Source organism: Pristis pectinata, chromosome 6, assembly GCF_009764475.1.
Source record: "Pristis pectinata isolate sPriPec2 chromosome 6, sPriPec2.1.pri, whole genome shotgun sequence".
NCBI lineage: Eukaryota > Metazoa > Chordata > Chondrichthyes > Rhinopristiformes > Pristidae > Pristis > Pristis pectinata.
In genome coordinates, this window is record NC_067410.1 from 103,139,507 (window position 1) to 103,156,002 (window position 16,496).

Consider the following 16,496-nt stretch of genomic DNA (forward strand, 5'->3'; position numbering starts at 1 on the left):
AAATTCAAGTCCTGGTTTACATGTTTACTGCCTCTACAGCATCAAGCACCATATAAATATAGCACACAGATTAGCTCTCTTTGGTTGATTTTTAAGTTAGCCCCTGGTCACATCAGCCAAACACAATGGCTGGAGAGTAAAGTTCCTCTTTAATAAGCAAGAAAGTGCTAACATTCAGCAATAAGTGCTTGGGGGAAACTTGCCACCCAGGCTGTTGTGTTCAAGCCACCTTGTAGAATAGACCTAGGGACACAGGAAAATAGTCGGAGTAGGCCACTCGGCTCTTCAAGCATACCATATTCCAGATCTTTCCCCATACCCCTTGATACCTTTTCTGTTCCGAAATCTATCTATCTCCTTTAATATATCCAGTGCTTTGGCTTCCACAACTTTCTGTGGTAGAGAATTCCACAGGATCACCGACCTCTGATTGAAGAAATATCTCCACATCTCAGTCCTAAATGTCTTCCCCAAACCTTAAGACTGACCTCCAAGCTGGGGGAAGCATCCTCCCTGCGTCTGGTCTGAGGTGAACTGTCAGAACATTACAGATTTCAATGAGATCTCTTCTTATTCTAATAAACTCCAGAGAATGTAGGCCCAGTTGACTCACGCTCTCTCAAGAATCAGTCTGACGATTTTTCCCTTTTCAGGAAGAGCTTGGGAAAGTCCAATGCAAAGCACTTGGCACAAATCAAGAGCATTTAGTTGGGCCAAAACCAAGTCATTTCAACCCACTGAGTAGCAATCTAATACTCAGCCATGCAGACAAACCTCCCTAGATTGTGTTCAGGGTGGAGAAACATTCTGCCTGCTTATTGCAGGGACCTTCATTAAACTATTCCCTGCCATGAGCACAGGCTGTGTCCTCATTTTTATAAGTTTGATGCCCGCTGATCATTAAATATTAATCAATACAAGTTGGTTCCCCATATCTCTTAGCCAATAATGGGCCGCAGGTGAGACCATTCTAAGCTGTGGGTGTTTGTTGGACATTCTTGATTCTCTCAATCTGGCCCACCTACCATAGAGTCATACAGCACATAAACAGCCCCTTCGGCCCAACTGGTCCATGCCGACCAAGATGCCCCATCCAAGCTAGTCCCAGCTACCAAACTCCTCTCCCCTCTATTCCTTCTGGTAACTGCAAGTCTCTCCCATCAGGCAGAAGATACAGGAGCCTAAGGGCACATACCACCAAGCTCAAGGACAGCTTCTATCCCACTATGATAAAACTATTGAATGGTTCCCTTTTTCAATGAGGTGGACTCTTGACCTCACAACCTACCTTGTTTGACCTTGCACCTTATTGTCTACCTGCAATGCACTTCCCTGTAGCTGTGACACTTTACTCTGTATTCTGTTTTTGTTTTAACCCTGTGCTACCCCAATGTACTGTATAATGAATTGATCTGTATGAACGGTATGCAAGACAAGTTTTTCACTGTACAACTGACAATAATAAACCAGTACCAATACCAATACCAACTTCAGCAAACAAGCTGCTGGAGGAACTCAGCAGGTCAGGCAGCCTCTGCGGAGGCAAAGGGACAGTCAATGTTTCCTGACGCAGGGTCTCAGCCCGAAACATTGACCATGCCTTTGCCTCCATAGATGCTGCTTGACCCACTGAGTTCCTCCAGCAGCTTGCTGTTTGTCTGTTGATCAGCCCCACAAAAAGCTGTTGGGGTTAGGAGTCAATTGAAAATCTCCAAACTGAGATTAATAGGGTTTTGTTAGGCATAGTGTTAAGGGAAATGGAACTGAGGCGGCTAAACATAAATCAGCCTTGATCTAATAATGATCCAAAACTCCAGATATTATGGGATCGACATAAATCGCAGGTGGTCTTTCGAATTCTTCCAACTTCAAGTTTCCCAGCAACTCATTCGATTACCATGCAACAGCCCATGGAACACAAACGTCAAATTATCCCATGGCAACCATGAATAGCAATTAATAAAATGGAACAAAACAAACCACAACATATAGAAATATAGAAAAATGCCAAGAAGTGACTATAAGGAAGTAACCTGACTAATGTAAATCGCATAAATGTTCTACTCATTGAGCAATCCGATGAGGTGCCCTGAAAGTCTTGGGTCTTCATTATTATAATTGTTTTTAGATTTGACAGCAATGTGCAGCACCCTCTTGTTTATAGGTAGAAAGATCTTAAATACAATTTACACACGACACTGTCTAAAGTTTAAGAATAACTGAAAATATTACATGGGCTCTGAGTTTCCTCGGACTTTACCCAGAAACCTGGTAAAGCCCTATTTAAAGCAAGGGGGGACAAGAGTCTGAGACAATTCAGCGGCTTGATTTCGGACAAGCAGACGACAACAGCAAGGACCTCCAGTGCAGAGCAGCAGGACCCACAGAAGTTCACACCCTCTTCCTTTCTGACACTGAGTAGCTGCCTCTTAAACATCATTCTGGAAGGAGAGAGCAGACCAACATTTTGGAGGTCATTAGGGCATTGTCCACGTAACTAGTCCTAACTGGATCAGTCTTCTATAATGCAATGGCCTTTGTAGCAGGTGGCATTGCTAAATCCTCTAACATATTACAAGGATGCTGCCTGGAATGCGGAGTGTGCCTTATGAAAGCAGGTTGAGGGAACTCGGCCTTTTCTCCTTGGAGTGACGGAGGATGAGAGGGGACCTGATAGAGGTATATAAGATGATGAGAGGCATTGATCAGGTAGATAGTCAGATGTTTTTCCCCAGGGCTGAAATGGTGGTCACAAGAGGACATAGGTTTAAAGTGCTGGGGAGTAGGTACAGAGGAGATGTCCGGGGTAAGTTTTTTACTCAGAGAGCTGTGAGTGCGTGGAATGGGCTGCCGGAAACGGTGGTGGAAGCGGATACGATAGGGTCTTTTAAGAGACTTTTGGATAGGTACATGGAGCTGAGAAAAGTAGAGGGCTATGGGTAAGCCTAGTAATTTTTAAGGTAGGGACATGTTCAGCACAGCTTTGTGGGCCGAAGGGCCTGAACTCTGCTGTAGGTTTTCTATGTTTTTATGTTTCTATATTTCTACATCATAAATTCCCCACCGAGGACAGATATCAACTTAACAAGGCACAGCTCCTGCCATAGATTCTCAATAGATGAGAGAGCAGGTCATCACTCCAGCCATATAGTCATGTCATTTTATCTCCGACTCATACCCCTTCCCAACCAAGTCCCACCACCCTTTGAGCTCTGACCTTTGGGCTCAACCCCTCCCCATCCTTGAGTTTTGCCCGTCCCCAGCCTATTCTCCCTCCAGTTAGAAACCAAGCTTCAAAATTAGGGATCACTTCTCCTTTCAAAATGAGGTGTATCTGCATTCAAATGTATAAACTGTGATTATTGCTTTAAGGTTGTTATGACTTTAAGATACGATATCGCCTGTGTCACACAGTAGACTGTTGCAACATTGTGTGTGTTACTCTTCAGGCCCTGTGGTGAGTCAGTTGCCATAATGAAGACATGTATTTGTGATGCTCCTGGTCTAAGTGAGTTCATGCAATACTCCACACGGCAAGAACCCAAATACTCAACACAAATGCAGTTAGTTATCATCTTCACAATGTTGCTATACCCTACTCAAGGTCTCCTTAATCTCGGACCATCAATTCTCTACTGGTAGAACATGGAACAGTACAGGACAGGAACAGGCCCTTCAGCCCACAATGTTGTGCTGAACCAATTAAGCTAATGACACCTAATCCCTCGCACATGGTCCATATCCCTCTATTCTCTGCATATTCATGTGCACATCTAAGAGCCTCTTAAACACCTCTATCATATCTGCCTGTACCACCACCCCTGGCAGTGCATTCCAGACACCCAACGCTCTCTGTGTAAAAAAAGTTACCCTGGACATCTCCTGTTATCTTGCCTTAAATGCCTGTGGTATTGGACATTTTGACCCTGGGAAAAAGATACCGGCTGTCTAGTCTATCTTTGCCTCCATTATTTCATGTACTTCCATCAGGTCTCCCCTCAGACTCTGCCGCTCCAGAGAAAATAACCATTGATTGTCCCACCTCTTTTAGCACATGCCCTCTAATCCAGGCAGCTTCCTGGTAAACCTCTTCTGCATCCTCTCCAAGTGTCCCAAGTGTATTGAGATTTCCCCAGAGACCACCCAGACCCATCAACCCACCCATTTCATAGGCACCTCTCATTGCCGCTCCACCTTCCCACCAGTTTCAACGCCCACCCACTCCCCTCGCCCGCAACCCTTCCTCCCCATGCGGTTCATCTCTTGCTTACTCGGCCCCTCCCAGAAGCCCCCTCCCGCCCGATCTCGGCACTCACCTTGAACCTCGTACACGTTGACTTCAATATCGTTGCATCTCACGATCTTTTTAATAAAAAAAGTCAGAGTTAGAAGTTGGAAACACGGGAAGGGAACACACCCAGAGGCCATGCAGACAGGAGGGGATGGCAGGGGACAGCAAGGGAGCTGGAGACAAACCGGGCGGGTAAAAAAATTAGAAAGCTCAAAGAGACGGAGATAATTAAATAGGAGTAAAGTCATTCTATTTTTCCATGGACGAGGTGACAGAGAATCAAGAGGATTTAAAGGAAATATGAGGATTTTCCCCAAGTTTTGCTGCTTTAGAGAGAGTGCTTCAGAGAGAGCTCACTGTATTGCAGTCTGACCTGTACAGTTCACCAGCAGGTGGGTGCATTCACAGTCACTGTTTGTGTCCAACAACCACAGTATCAAATGGTAAATTCAGTGTTCAGTACAGATCGTCACCCATTTACCTTCACCCATCTACCTGATACCACTGCCAACGGGCAAAGCACCTATCAGCTTCAGATGACTAAACCGAAGGAATTCATTCCCCATTCCCAGTAGGGCCTTGTTCCCACTTGAGTTGGGAACATGTGTTGTTGTTCCATTTCTCAATCTAAGATACCCAAGGATACGGTTGCCTGTGGGAACTACAAATCAACAGCAGCTCAGCCTCTTCAACGAAGTGGTGCAAACACATATCATGAGCTGAAAAGCACGATGATGCTGGAGGAACTCAGCAGGCCAGGCAGCATCCGTGGAGAAAAGCAGGCGGTCAACGTTTCGGGTCAGGACCCTTCTTCAGGACTGAAGATAGGAAAAGGGGAAGCCCAATATATAGGAGGGAAAATCAGAGCAGTGATAGGTGGACAAAAGAGGGGAGGTGGGGTGGGCACAAGGTGGTGATAGGTAGATGCAGGTAAGAGATAGTGACAGGCAGGTGCGGGGGAGGAGGGGAGAGCAGATCTACCGGGCGATGGGTCAAAGGTAAGGAGAGAAAGGGAAAAAAAGGTAGAAAAAAGAGGCTAGGAAAGGGTATAAGAAGCATGGTGGTGGGGGGGGGGGGGGGGGGGGGGGATTACCTAAAGTGGGAGAATTCAATGTTCATGCCGTTAGGCTGCAAGTTTCCAAGATGGAAAATGAGGTGATGTTCCCCCAGTTTGCACTTGGAATTCTCCTGAAATTGGAGGAGGCCGAGGACTGACATATCTGTGATAGCGTGGGAGGGGGAGTTGAAGTGACTGGCAACGGGGAGAGGCGGATCAGGTTTGCGGACAGAGTACAGGTGTTCTGCGAAACGGTCACCTAGTCTGCGTTTGGTCTCACCATTCTCTCTCATGTCATCAGTCCCACCATTAAACTCTCTCTCATGTCATCAGTCCCACCATTAAACTCTCTCTCATGTCATCAGTCCCACCATTAAACTCTCTCTCATGTCATCAGTCCCACCATTAAACTCTCTCTCATGTCATCAGTCCCACCATTAAACTCTCTCTCATGTCATCAGTCCCACCATTAAACTCTCTCTCATGTCATCAGTCCCACCATTAAACTCTCTCTCATGTCATTAGTTTCCTTCCACATTCCACTTGCATATAGTAACTTTATTTATTTGAGATTGCTTTACTTATTTGAGATTGCTTTTATCACTTTTCTATCAATTCCAGGACATTACATTGAGTTGAGGGGTGCGGAGTAATGAGGTCAAAGGGGATGGGGGTGTAGGGGTAGGGGTGAGGATGGAAAGTTTTCAATAGTGGGATGGAGTAGGTGTATCATATTATCTGAGGGCCAGACCTTGTTGGCACACAGGCCTGATGCTCACAGCCACTCTATGCCCAAACGAACCTGGTCTGGATGCCAAGATCCCACCTTGTTGACCCAACAGATCCTGGACTCAACAGTGAGGGCTGAGAGACAGCAGACCCACCACTGAAACCCCAGCAAAGCCCCACCACAGCTTCCTCCACTTCTTAAGTCCATAGCCAGCAATTTTTCACTTACTTTTTGAGCTCATGGGGATGTGGATCCTCATTCCAGGCCTTGGTGCCAATATCAAGCAAAATAAAACATGAGAAACCCAATTAAACTACCTCCTATTTTGAGTTAACTACTGTTCAGGATTGCTGTGAAAGTCTCCAAGTAGAGACGACTAATTTTTCAGACAATGCTGTGAGCAGGCCAGGGCATTCATTACAACTCCCCCTCACACAGAAATACCAGAGGGGGAGGAGACTGATTGATGGGGTGAGGTAATCCCAGATCACTAGTGAAACCGCACGTGGTGCAGCTAGTGGAGTCACTGCCTCACATCACCAGAGACCCGGGTTCAATCCTGACCTCCGGTACTGTCTCTGTGGAGTTTGCACGTCCTCCCTGTGACCGGGTGGATTTTCTCTGGATGCTCCAGTTTCCTCCCACATCCCCAAGACGTGTAGGTTCAAGAAGGCAGCTCAACACCAACTTCTTGAGGGCAACCAAGGATGGGCAATTAAATGCTGGCTCAGCCTACGAAGCCCACATCCCTTGAATTAATATATTAAAAAAGGTTAGTAGGCTAATTGGCTGCTGTAAATTGCCCCTCATGTGCAGGTGAGTGGAAAAATGAGCTGAGGGGAATGTGGGGAAAATAAAAATCAGATTAATGTTGGGATAGGTGTTAATGGGTGTTTGATGGTTGGCATGGATTAGTGGGCCGAAGGGCCTGTTTCCATGCTGTATCTCTATGACTGTATGGCGATATGATTCCAGAACTGAGTCTAACTTTCATTGGCGGGCCTTCCTTACTGCCTTATAATGGTGCCTGAACGCTATCTCAGGTTTACAGGTGAGACTGTGTGTATCGAGGATCGGTAGGGTGGAGTGAGAGGGACGTGAGGGGTGCGGTTGGGGGTGGAAATCACAAGGCTCCTATAACCAACACCCCACTCATTACCCTCAGCCAACCACATGGAAACAAGGGCAGCTCCTGGCAGGTCAGTGGGAGGGCTGTCAGTATACAAGAGGGACAGTCAGCCTAGCTTAGTGGTTAATTTAGTGGACTAGGATAAGATGTCTTTATTAGTCACATGTACATCAAAACTCACAGTGAAATGCATCTTTTGAGTGTTCTGGGGGCAGCCCGCAAGTGCCGCCACGTTTCCGGCGCCAACATAGCATACCCCCAACTTCCTCACCCGTACGTCTTTGGAATGTGGGAGGAAACCAGAGCACCCGGAGGAAATGCATGCAGACACAGGGAGAATGTACAAACTCCTTACAGACAGCGGCTGGAATTGAACCCGGGACGCTGGTGCTGTCATAGCATTACGCTAACCGCTACACTACTGTGCCTGCCAGTAGTGAAAGTGGTTGAGGCAGGTCCAATAGCAGCATTTAAAAGTCAGTTGGACAGGTACATGGATAGGAAAAGTTTGGAAGGTCACGGGCCAAACTCTGACAGATGGGATGAGCTTGGATGGGGCATCTTGGTCAGCATGGACAATATGTGACTCCAGGCCCACCAAAGTGGTTGTCACTTCACTGCCTCTTCAGTACAGGGGCAAATAGATAATAGAGGGGCAATAAATTCCAACATTGTCAGCAACGTTCACATCTCATGAATAAACACATTGTAATATTACTGTCTTTTGCAAGAAGCTGCACTGCACTTTCTCTATAACTGTAATGCTTTATTCTGCATTCTGTTATTGTTTTCCCTTGTACTACCTCAGTGCACTGATGTGATGAAATGATCTGTATGGATGGCATGCAAAAGTTTTTCACTGTACCTCGATACATGTGACAATAATAAACCAATTTACCAATAATTTACCATTTTGCCAATTTACAGTCAGCTGCATGGCAGAGAAAGGGTTAAGGCCAGGAAAATGCATTAGTAACAAAAGACGAGAAATGTGGGACTATAATTCTCACTTCGGTCCCATGGTGATCTGAGTTGACCCCATTTGGAGAGATGTTTCTTTACCTCATGTTTTTGTTCAAGTGAATTTGCAAAATCTGCCAGGAACCAATGCTACTGGGGAAGTTTTATGGAAAAAAATTGTTCTCAAAGGTATTCCGTGACATATGAAGGAGCGGTAAACCTGACCCAACATCAGTCAAATGCCAATCCTCCACTTTGAGCTAACCATATTTTAAATTAATTAATTGACTTTATAAACCATTTACCCTGTTCTTTCTGAACTATACTGAGGTACAGAAACAGTAACACATTGTGAGTACATTTGAAACAAAATATTCAAAAAATGTTAACGCATACCTTTGAGCATCCTTACATGTGAAAGCTCCCAATTAATTTTTGGACCCTCCTTGGTGGTCTCCAACTCACCACGATGACTAATTCATTAAGAGGGAGGGGCCAATTTTGGACAAGGCCTGTTTTTTACACAACGCTTTCGAAACCAGAGCACAAGTTTGCAAAACCTGACTGATTCTGAATGTAATTAACATTTAAAGCTTTGTAAACTGATTTCAGGAGAATTGCTCTGAGAAAATGCCACACATTTGAGTGAAGATTCCATCCGGCAGAAATCAGAACGAGGAACTCAAATATGTGTGGTTACCTCTTGGCAATGGCAGCAGCTTTCAACAATCCCTCCAACCAAGCCACTTATTAACTGAACAAAACACAGGATGATTTCAACTCCACTGACTACCAGGAGGATAGAAAATAAAGTAGTGTTCCAGGTCACAACGTGTTTTGGTTCAGTGCACTCACTCCAGGAGGTGTAGTTGGTGAGGTACCTGGGAAAGGAGATATGACAGGCTGTCAGTTCCTCGTCAATCATTTCTTTCTCAAAACCCCTCACTGAGTCAACTCTAAAGATGGTCCTGTGGCAAACCCTGGACATCAGTAGCTGACGCTTATCCTCATTCCACAGGACAGAAGCAGATGTCCTCAACAGGGATAGGGACCCCCTTGTCCTCAACAGGGATAGAAACCACCCCCCCCCCTGTCCTCAGCAGGGATAGGGTCCCCCTTTGTTCAAACAGGGATAGGGCCACACTTGTCCTCAAACAGGGATAGGGTCCTCCTTGTCCTCATCCTTCCTCAATCTTTCCACCTCCAACTCAGGAGATTCCCTGTCCACTGACATCTTCAACAAACCCACTGACGCCCACAGCTACCCCGATTACAGCTCCTCCCACCCTGTCTCTTGCAAGGACGCTCTCCGAGATGTCCAACTTCTTTTCTAACTGGGGCGTCCCCCCCACCGACTGTGGTCGACAGAGCTCGCACCCATATCTCTTCCATTTCCCACACCTCTGCTCTGACCTCCACCCCTCCCAGACTCAACAGGGATAGGTTCCCCCTTGTCCTCCTGTGCAGTCCAGATGGCCTGTGTTGCTGGTTATGCCTCCTTATGTGTTCCTACACTTAACCCTTTCAACACATCCTGCTCTTCCTTTCTCCCCCATTTTTCACTTCATTCCGCAATCTCCATGCCTTTGACATGCACACTCAATGCTTGAGAACCACTGCTACAGGCATTGTCTTAACTATTGCTGTGACAGTCATAGGGTTATAGAGAGACACGACAAGGAAATGAGTGTGCACTGACTATCAACCACCATTTACACGAATCCTACATTAATTCCATTTCTTATTCTCCCCCACACTGTCATCATGAGGAGCAATATACAGTGGCAAATTAACCTACCAACTTTGGGATGTGGGAGGAAACCGGAGCACCCGGAGGAAACTCACACAGTCACACAGACAGAACCAGAGATCGGGATTGAATCAGGGTCTCTGGCGCTGTGAGGCAGCGGCTCTGCTGGCTGTGCCACTGTGTCACTCTGGTGAGTAGTGACCCCTTTTGCAGACCTCATTTTCACCTCCCTATCTCCCTCGAAGTCTATGTGACCAAAGGTACACCTCAGTCATAATCCAAGTACCAAAGATTAGAAGAAGAGAACTCCGATAAATTTCTGAGCCCTTTAACAAAGCCTTGACTCCCTTCCTACATGAATCAAGCAATTGAGGCATGAAGAGGCTGTTCACTTCCGATTGGTGAGGGACGATGATGGCTCCCGAGGGTAGTTATATTGAGTGTCCAATATCAGTGGGTGGGATAGCGGGACATTCTGCAATGAAACCTCGAGGAACACATCCAAACAAAGGTTTAGTTTCTTTTGTTAGTCAATGATTCTCTCAGCTTGCTCTTCAGCATTCAAAGGCTTTTACATTGTATGAACCATCAAGACTTTCCTTTCCTGCACCCAATTTTAACATCACCCCACTTTATAGCTGCCCCCCCACCTTCCTTCTCAAATACAACACTTCACGGTGGAAATAATGAAGTCATTTGGTTTCGTTAACCTTCCATTGGTGCTGTTAAAGGGGTATTGCCACCCCAGCTCTGTGAGGCAGTACGGGCCTTGTGATAAACCCAGAGCAGAAACAATGAAGCAGTATCCAGCACCAGCCATCCCGATCAGAGCCACCAGAACTGAGGCCAACATCTGATTGAGAGAGAACAGGCAGCATCAGTGATCCTGTTGTCTAAGTCTGACAACAGATTATTGCATATTGGTATAACAGGATGTTAGCGGTTTCTTACTGCACAGCTCTTCCCACAGTCCTGGTTCCCACAACAACCGCAACAATCATTATCTTTGAGGCCAATAAACACCACAATAGGCAAAATCATCTGCAATTTAAAAACAAAAGAGGTCATTAAATGGTTGGATTTCGAATGAAAGATGTCACATTTCAGTCATGCAACACCACCCTCTGCTGGTCTCCGGCTCCAATTACACACCCTCACACGAGGCTCCCTCATCATGCATCAAAGTCAAAGTTGAGTTTATTGTCATCTGCACAAGTCCATGTGTGCACAGGTGCAATGAAAATCCTACTTGCAGCAGCATCACAGGCACATAGCATCATAGAAGCAGCATTCACAAGAAAAACATAAATTAAGCATAAATAAACCACAATTTTTACAAGAAAGAAAACAATTAGATCAAAGTCCATTTTAGTGCAAAGTGATCAAAATGGTCATAGTGTTGCTATTCTGAGGTAGTGATTATGAGTGTGCAGACTGGTTGAAAAACTGAATGCTTGAAGGGAAGTAGCTATTCTTAAACCTGGTTGTGAGGGACTTCAGGCTTCTGTACCTCCTGCCCGATGGTAGCTGTGAGAAGATGGCATAGACCGGATGATGGGGATCTTTGATGGTGGAAGTTACCTTCTTGAGGCAGTGCCTCCTGTAGATACTACTGATGGTGGGGAGGGATGTGCTCGTGATGTGTTGGGCTGAGTCCACTACTTTCTGCAGCTTCTCATGTCTCTGCGCATTCGAATTGCCATACCAGATCACGATGCAACCAGTCAGGACTGGTGACCTTGTGTCTCTGCAGTCCAAAGGATACTCCCAAAGTCCTCTAGTGCCATTATCCACTGTGGAAATGTGTGGAGACTGAACATATGAACAGCACCATGGGCTTATTGTACGATGGATGTTGGGCAATGCTCTGGTTCAGCACATTGCCAGCAGTCTCAACACAAATCAGCCTGTCTCCTGAAGTGCATTAGCCCACCCTCTGACACTGCCTCACTCTAGACCCCAAACACTGATCTAATCCCAACAGTGACCATCCCCAGCCCCCATACCGATATAACTATCTCAGATCCCAGATCCCAGATGAATGGAAAAACTTTCTATCGATGTGGAATGAGCTCCTAGAGGAAGTGGTTGGGCAGGTACATGGATCGGAAAGGTTTAGAAGGTTATGGGCCAAATGCTGGCAAATGGGACTAGCTTGAATGGGACAACTTGTTCGGCATGGACCAGTTGGGCCTAAGGGCCTGTTTCTGTGCTGTATGACTCTATGATGCTAACTAATCTCCTAAACTAATCGCCAGATCCCAGGCAATGGCCCAAACCAACTTTCAGACACTGCCCCAACCTGTTCTCCAGTCACTGCTCCCAAAACATCCCCAAACACAGCCCAACACAGTTTGGCAGATATTTCCCTCTCCGCAGCCCTGGACTCCGCTTCACCCCCGATCCCTGATGACCCAGAGCAGCCACCAGCCAGCTCCCAGTCTCATTCCCTCTCCCGCCCCCAGACACTGCCTCTAATAAACTACTGGCACTGGTAAAAATCAGCACCTAGACCCCACACCAATCCAAGCCCCAGAGACAGAAAACAACACAAGTCGCAGACACTGGTCTAACCCAGACCCAGACACTGTCCCAACACAGTCCCCAGACACCGGCCCAACACAGTCCCCAGACACCGGCCCAACACAGTCCCCAGACACTGGCCCAACACAATCCCCTGACACCAGCCCAACACAGTCCCCAGACACTGCTCTACACAGTCCTCTGACACCGGCCCAACACAATCCCCAGACACCGGCCCGACACAGTCCCCAGAAACTGCTCTACACAGTCCCCAGACACTGTCCCAACACAGTCCCCTGACACTGTCCCAGCACAGTCCCCAGACACCGGCCCAGCACAGTCCCCAGACACCGGCCCAGCACAGTCCCCAGACACTGGCCCAACACAATCCCCAGACACTGCTCTACACAGTCCCCATACACTGGCCCAACATAATCCCCAGACACCGGCCCAACACAGTCCTCAGACACTGGCCCAACACAGTCTCCAGACACTGGCCCAACATAATCCCCAGACACTGGCCCAACACAGACACCGGCCCAACACAGTTCCCAGACACCAGCCCAACACAGTCTCCAGACACTGCTCTACACAGTCCCCAGACACTGACCCAAAACAATTCCCAGACACTACTCTACACAGTCCCCAGACACTGGCCCAACACAGTTCCCAGACACTGGTCTACACAGTCCCCAGACACCGTCTCAACATAATCCCCAGACACTGGCCCAACACACTCCCCAGATACCGGCCCAACACAATCCCCAGACGCTGCTCTACACAGTCCCCAGATACTGGCCCAACACAATCCCCAGACACCGGCCCAACACAGGCCTCAGACACCGGCCCAACACAGGCCTCAGACACCGGCCCAACACAGTCTGCAGAAACCGGCCCAACACAGTCCCCAGAAACCGGCCCAACACAGTCCTCAGAAACCGGCCCAACACTGTCCCCAGACACTGGCCCAACACAGTCCCCAGACACCGGCCCAACACAGTTGCCAGATACTGCCCCAACACAGCCACCAGACACCGGCCCAACACAATTCCCAGACAATGGCCCAACACAGTTGCCAGATACTGCCCCAACACAGCCACCAGACACCGGCCCAACACAATTCCCAGACAATGGCCCAACACAATTGCCAGATACTGCCCCAACACAGTCCCAAGACACTGGCCCAACCCAGACCCAGGCACTGTCCAACTTACCCCGAGGCAGTGCCTAACCCAGTCCCTAGACATAGCCCCAATTCAGCCCCTAGACACTGCCCCACTGCTACCCAACTGAGCTCCCAGACATACCCTCAACCAAGCCTCTAGCCCCAACTCAGCCCTCAGATACTGCTCCACTGCAAACCATAAACATTGGCCCAACTCAGACCCCGGACTCTGCCATAACTCAGACCCCAGTCACTTACCACAGCTCCTGGATACTGCCCCAGGCTCAGATCCACTCCTCACCTAGTCACCGCCCCTGCACAGCTCCCAGGCACTTGTTCCTCCCCAGACACTGTCTCAAACAAGGCACCAGTACACCCGGCAATATGCCCACACCACCACTACCTGCTGCACCTCTGTGCCGTTCGTCTCTGAGGTTTCATTGCTTTAGAAATTGCTGAGTTTCCCACTGAGAGAAAACATTTGGTAAATGGGCTGTAAATCTGCAGCAGTGACCTTCAGGAAACTTTACTCCTCAGTTGTCAATATCAAAAGGTTCAGTGAAGTCCGGCAAAATTCCCAGCCTGCAAACATCAGGTACCATGTGGGACCCTAGCACCCAATTGTGTGTGGCCTGAGCACACAAAAGGAAATTAATATGGTGGGGAATGGCTGGCTCACACTGATTGAACTAAAAGCATGAATGTTGTTCAGCCACGACACAGCACCTTAGAACCGATATCCCATACTGAAGTTAGCTCCTTCAGGAAGTCAGAGGACAACATTTCTCAGGGGTAGGGTGGAAAAGAGCATCATAGCAAAACATCCCCAGAGGGTGCTTGTGATTTTAGTCCGTTGTAATGCAGGATACCCTCCTGCACAGTGTACAAACACAGGGGAACAATCTTAACAAGGCATCTGATGCACAGGCTGTTCTTAATATCAGGAACACCAGCTGATGGCTGCGTTTCACTTCACCGATAATTCCAGAAATGTGACAAATGATATAAAATTGAAATTCCTCAAGGAAGACATTTCCTGTAGCGGGGTCTACTGGGAGCTTTGGAAGCAGCAAACAAGGAAACCTAAGGATACCTAAGTTCCTAATGCCTGATTTTCCTGTAGTTGCAATCCTCAGCCTATCGCAATGAAAGCACAGGAAACTCACAGGGGAGGAGATCAGTTGTCTCATCATCCTTGAAGCAGCAAAGCAGTTAATCCCATTCTCCTGCTCTCTCCCTATAGCCCTGCAAAGTACCTGTCCAATTCTCCTTTGAGTGTTACTCCTGAATTTGCTTCCACCATCCCATCAAGTGTTCTCCAGATCATTAAAACTATATTACATTTAAAAAAACCTCAATTCCCCCATCTGCTTCTTGTTCTAGTTGATGTTCATTGTTTTAATCATTCCCACCAATGACAAGGATGTTCTCAGCCCTAACCCCAGATTTCTCTTCCTAAACGCCACTGCCTCTTCTCTCTAAGAAGCTACTTAAAAACCATCTTGGACCAAGCTCTTGTTCTTCTGTCCTGATATCCCTGGAGCTTTGTGGTTGATAATTCTTCTGTTAAGTCAGGGAGTCGTACAGCACGGAAACAGACCCTTCAGCCCAATGAGTCCGCACCGAGCATCAAGCACCCATCCACACTTATCCTATGCTAACCCTACTTTCCTTCTCATATCCCAAGTAACTCCTGTACTAACTCAATGTAACTGCGCTGTGTAATGAATTGACCTGTATGATCGGTATGCAAGACAAGTTTTTCACTGTACCTCAATACAAGTGACAATAATAAACCAATACCAATACCGCCATTCCTGATCCTCCTGCCACCCACCAATACAAGGGGCAATTTAGAGCGGCCAATCAACCTACCAACCCGCACACCTTTAGGATGTGGGAGGAAACCTGAGCACCCGGAGGAAACCCACATGTCATTGGGAGAACAGCCAAACCCAACACAGAGTGTTTCAGGACCGTTTATTATAGGAAAGGCCCTACACAAATCCAAGTTGCAATTAAAGCTCTATCCTTGAGTTAAAACTAGAAAAACTTGGAGATGCACTGGAGGTCTGGCCAGCAGTTTCTTAAATTCTAAATTTAAAAAAAATCACATTCTGGACCCAGGGAGGGCCACCACTTATTATCTGTGCATATGAGAGAAAGTCTAACGTATTAGAAAGACAGTCTAATGAAATATCCAGGGCCCTTTTTATCTGAAACATTAAACTTTACTTCTGATATGCTTTTCACCTTAAGAAGTCTTTTTATCTTGGCACTGACCGTCAAAGCCTTTGACAGAACATACCCACCAATATGCCCGCTCCAACGATTCCTTCAAAGAACCACACCAAGGTGGTGAGCTGGTCCTTCTCTGCATACTTTGTTTCACCATTTGGGAAATAGAGCAAAATGTCAGCCACAACAGACAGAACAGCCAAAGGTATCAGTGCAATGCCAATGCACCGTGCACATTTTTCAAAACACATCTTGTTGTACTCCGGGTGAAGTCTTCTTTCTTAATGCTGGCCCTACTCTGGAGACGTCAGTCAGAATGAGCAGGCAACCTTCCTAAGCCGAGCAACTGCGTTTGAGTCAGCTTGCTGGCAGTTAAGCACATAAAGGTGCTTGGCTGCGCAGGCGTGTTGCCGCCAGAATAAACCTTTCAGCTGTGTTATTGAAAAGAGCTCTCCTGATAATGTGTAAGATATCACAACTGGTGTTACTGATCTGTGGAGCTGTAAGATTTAGGTGTTCAATGCATCAAACAAGCTGGAAAAGATCTACCTTACCATGATCGGAGTAAAGTCTCCAACAACTTCTGGATGTTATGGGATTTCCACCTTACATCTAAAAACACTTTTAGCTATTATACACAACAGATTCACAGG

The 16,496-nt window shown here is 47.0% G+C and overlaps 1 protein-coding gene across 1 annotated transcript; it reads right to left on the minus strand.

Moving 5' to 3' along the window:
* Positions 1 to 85: 85 nt before the first annotated feature.
* LOC127571448 (transmembrane 4 L6 family member 1-like) lies at positions 86 to 16,094 on the minus strand. The gene is made up of 6 exons (XM_052017815.1): positions 15,918 to 16,094; positions 10,869 to 10,958; positions 10,628 to 10,770; positions 8,868 to 9,048; positions 4,317 to 4,362; positions 86 to 2,441 (listed from the first exon to the last, which is right to left on the minus strand). The coding sequence occupies exons 1-6, from the start codon at positions 16,092 to 16,094 to the stop codon at positions 2,437 to 2,439; spliced, it is 642 nt and encodes a 213-aa protein (XP_051873775.1). The 3' UTR covers positions 86 to 2,436.
* Between the last annotated feature and the right edge of the window lie 402 nt (positions 16,095 to 16,496).

What these genes read in the sequence shown, in the direction of transcription:
- LOC127571448 (XM_052017815.1), bottom strand. Translation starts at nt 16,094, where the DNA reads ATGTGTTTTGAAAAATGTGCACGGTGCATTGGCATTGCACTGATACCT. An exon ending in ACTGTGGGAAGAGCTGTGCA is followed by an intron (nt 10,771 to 10,868) that starts GTAAGAAACCGC and finishes TCTCTCAATCAG; the next exon opens with ATGTTGGCCTCAGTTCTGGT. An exon ending in GCTGCTGCCATTGCCAAGAG is followed by an intron (nt 4,363 to 8,867) that starts GTAACCACACAT and finishes TTTATTAAAAAG; the next exon opens with ATCGTGAGATGCAACGATAT.